Source organism: Pinus tabuliformis, chromosome Q (genome assembly GCF_031772625.1).
Source record: "Pinus tabuliformis cultivar Carrire ecotype Pingquan chromosome Q, CPIR1, whole genome shotgun sequence".
Lineage (NCBI taxonomy): Eukaryota > Viridiplantae > Streptophyta > Pinopsida > Pinales > Pinaceae > Pinus > Pinus tabuliformis.
The window spans coordinates 1024710298-1024714577 of NC_142296.1; the positions used below are offsets into that span (position 1 = coordinate 1024710298).

Here is a 4280-nt window from a genome sequence, read left to right on the forward strand (position 1 = left end):
TTGGAAAAGGTCCTCAGGTGTAGAATAACATCATGGGATACAACACTTACGTGGAAAATTTTACACCCAAAAAATTTCATTTAAGCCATCAAACTAGTCTAGGAAGTTTTTTGACTCCAATTCTCCAAACTGGGTCCCACAACTAAAATTGCTCTTGCAAGTTGATTCCTTTATTTTTTCCACTTTGAAAGCATTGAGATGGATAACAAATTATATGTGATCCAATTCAAATAAAAAACAAAATCATAAAAAAAGACATAGGTAAAACACCAAATCCAATAGAAGAAAAAGCACTTGAATATGCTCATTATATTGTTGTTTATCACAATATTAGAGAAACTGAATTTTTTTTACACACTTCATTTGCTCCTTGGAGAAAGGCATGACTTCTTGAGACATGTGAAACATGCCACTTGACCTTTTGGAGGGTCTTCTATGAAGACTTCAGTGATAATGTAGATGGAGTAGTGTATTTTGTAGATAAATTGAGTCTCGGGCCCCTACGACGTGGTGCCATTAGGCCTAAACTACATCGATTTCTTGATTTTCTTTGACATAATGTGCTATATATTCTAGAGCCATGAATAAACCTATTGTCTCTTGAGCACATTCACCGACAAGTCCACTTTATTCATATTTTTGAGGTAAAGTAGAAATAAGGAAGGATTCTGACAACATGATTGTCATGAACGGAGTGGAAGATGAAAGACCATTGAAGTTGAAAGGAAATTATTGTTACATATATAATTTTGCATACATCTCTCATTGCAATGAAAGTACATTTCCATTTAGTCTTCTATGACATGCTAGATTTGGATGTATTAATTATGAAAACCCCCATTTATTGGAAAAGGGTTGTGTTTCTTCTTTTCCTACTATTCCTAGGAAACCAAAGCAATGTGATGCTTGTATCCTTGAAATGCATAGAAAACGACCATTTCATAATTCCACTTCCAAAGCATATAGAAAACATGGACTAATACATTAGGATATGTGTGGCGCTATGTATGTTCCTTCTGCCAATGGAAATAAATATATGATGATTTTTATTGATGATTACACTAAAATATGACGGGTGTAGTTGTTTAAAGTAAATCTCAAACCTTTAAAACTTTTAGAATATTCCATGTATGGATTCAAAACGCACAATTACATATTAGCTCTCTTCATATTGATAATTGGAGAGAATATACTTCTAATGAATTTGAAAACTATCTTTGCTAACATGAGATTTAACATCAAACTATAATAGTATGTAAATTAAATGCAACAACAACAACAAGAATTGACAATGCTCATAAAACATTAATTCAAGTGGGGATTCACACAAGCAAGGGCTAACTTTCTTTGAGAAGTTTTTATTAAGTAATGTAAAATGTTATATACTCTAATATGGTAGTAAGATATTTATCTAAGTGAGAGTTATTTGTTGGATTTAATGTACATTAGGAAGGTACACCCTATCATAAAATAGGTAAGAGATAAAAGCTAAGTAAATAAGATGTCAAACACAATTATTGAATGATTAACCCATACTTATTAAAACCAATGCACATTTTTTAATATAACGTTTCGTGACAATTGCATTAGGATTAAGACAACTACAAAGAGCAATATCTTCTATTCCGAATTTGGTATTGTTCATTTCTTTTAATTAAAATACTCAGAGAAGCTCTCTATTAAATTTTTTATTAATTAAGATAACGGAGGTCATTTATGTTATATATTATACTATGGTTGGTGGCCCGTGGACAGTTGGGCTCTTGGGATCATCATCTTTGACACATTGCACCCTGTTATAATAGCGTCTGTCCAAAGCTACTATGCCATTATGACATTCTTCAGAAAAGCAAAACAGAACATCAAAATATTGTTAAATAATAATAATACCATAAATAATGGTATTTTTAAAAACTAGAAAAGTGTTTATTTCCATTTCCGATAAGGACAGGCTGCAGCATTTTCAAGGATAAGGAAAATTCTTATGAGTCAGAAGAAAACAAAAGTAGAAAGAATCCCCATCCCCATCCCCATCCCCATCCCCATCACTGGAGGATAGACACACCACCCATCTCCTGTAACCAGGAAATACAAGTTATTTGCAGCTCCTGTGAGTCTCATGGACGCCTGGATTATCGTTATTATTGCCAGTGTTGGCATTCTTTTTACAGGACAGAGAGCCTTGGCAGTAGATCACACTGTTCAAGGATGGGAACTCACTGGCCACACCATCAGTGGTTACAGAAGATCCAAGATGGCGTTTGCTGTTGGCGATGGATTGGGTAAGCTTCATCTCCATCTCCATCTCCAATTTCATATTTTCCATCCTCTGTTACAGAGGATCTTCAAATATTAATATCATGATGTATCAGATCAGATTTTAGGGTTTTTTCTATTTTGATATTAATATCAAGATGTATCAGATCAGATTTTAGGGTTTTTTCTATTTTGATAGTAGATTTCCAAAATATTATGTTTTTTTATTTGCATGGTAGATTTTGAAATAAGATGAAATATGAAAAAATGAAAAACTAGATAGCTACATTAAATAAGTTAGAGTTAGAGGCTGCTGAGGAGTTGCCAGAAAAGTGGAAATAAGTTAGAGTTAGAGGCTGCTGAGGAGTTGCCAGAAAAGTGGAAAAGTGTCTATAGATATGGAAATTCCGGTCATATTTAGATAAAATTTGGTAAAGATTTTTGTAAATCTAAGTTATAGGGGTTAAACTTCAAAATTTTAGGTGTCCCAGATATTTTCTAGATTTTTGTAAATTCAACTTATTTAAAAAAAATCCAACTTGTTTTCTAGATTTTGTAAATCCAACTTATAGATTTTAAACTTCAAAATTTTAAGTATCTTACATGTTTTCGATGTGTTGAATCTATTTCCACAATCAAAAATACTATTCAAACACTGCATCTACTAAATTTTTTTAAATTTTTAACTGTCCCGCCAGTTCCTCCAACAGTTCCTCCAACTGGATTCCTCCAACTCGACTCCAACAAGTTACTCTGCTCGAACACGACTATTAAATAAATTTACTTTACTTTATTCTTATTTATCAAATTTTAAAATATTCTGACAATACATACATTCTGGGTATTATTAAAAACTTATCCGTTTTATAGATGGCAAGTTTAAAGTGGAATAATTTATTGGTGGTATTTTGGTTTCTGCAGTTTTTAGATTGGGTGGCGGAGACGCAGATATTGCTCAAGTTTCCAGGTCTGACTTCAAAGTCTGCAGTGCCGAGGATCCCCAAGCAATCTACAGAGCTAACACAACAGAGGTCATTTATTTGAACAAAACAGGAAATTGGTATTTCATTTCGAGGGTGCCTGATCATTGTAAATCCGGTAAAAAGTTGTTGATAACAGTGGTTGCCAACAGCACTATGAATAATAACAGTAATCATGGCGCAGCGGGATTTATATTTCGAGGGGCATCTCCAAGGATGGGATTCGGTGGCCGTGGCAAAGGTGGCAGCCATGGCAACGGCGCCGGTGCCATCCCAAAAGGACATCCCTCTCGTGGAAGGAGACGCAATAGCTCCACGCCACGGATTTCTGCTGTGGACTTCAAGTTTCGGCTACTAATGCCCGCCTTCTTTTCGTTGTTGCTAGCAGGCCCACTTTTTGTTTAGGGGCCACTCGCCCATATATTCATTGATTCTGTCACATTCTCTCCGCCTTCTCATCCCGATCTGTTTTGCTATGGCTGTTTGATGGAAATATGAACACTTTTAGGGTTTCTTTGTATAGAGATTTGTTAGTTGGCTGAGTTTTGTATCGGGAGATGGTTGGTCTGAAACCAGTACGACTGATATCTAGTTTGGATGACATGCCATACATCGGAATTCAAATTTGACTAAATAGATTAGGAACCTACGAGTTTTTCTAATTTTCAGCAGCGAGAGGGGGTCTATCCGAGGAATTTTCAACCTACTAAAATGGGGTCTACTCTTTTGTATTGTTATTCTAATGGGGTATACTCTTTGTTAAAATGGGGTATTGTCTACTTGTTGTTAACATGGGTATTGTTATTCTAACATGGGATCTATCATTTTCTATTTGAGTTGAGAAAAAGTTACATATTTCACAGATTTATAGCATTTCAAAAAGGGGTGTATCCTACGTTAAAATGGGTTCTCATCTTTGTTAACATGGTGTAGTGTTAACATGGTGTAGTGTTGGGTTAAAATGGGGTCTATTTTTTTTTGTTAACATGGGGTATTGTTATTCTAGCATGGGATCTATTAAAGTTACATATTTTAGAGATTTAT

General features: G+C 34.6%; 1 protein-coding gene across 1 annotated transcript; it reads left to right on the forward strand.

Moving 5' to 3' along the window:
• Positions 1 to 2016: 2016 nt before the first annotated feature.
• On the forward strand, positions 2017 to 3808 carry LOC149222990 (early nodulin-like protein 14). Its single transcript, XM_089383211.1, has 2 exons — positions 2017 to 2282; positions 3178 to 3808. The coding sequence occupies exons 1-2, from the start codon at positions 2120 to 2122 to the stop codon at positions 3639 to 3641; spliced, it is 627 nt and encodes a 208-aa protein (XP_089239337.1). The 5' UTR covers positions 2017 to 2119; the 3' UTR covers positions 3642 to 3808.
• The last annotated feature ends 472 nt before the right edge of the window (positions 3809 to 4280 follow it).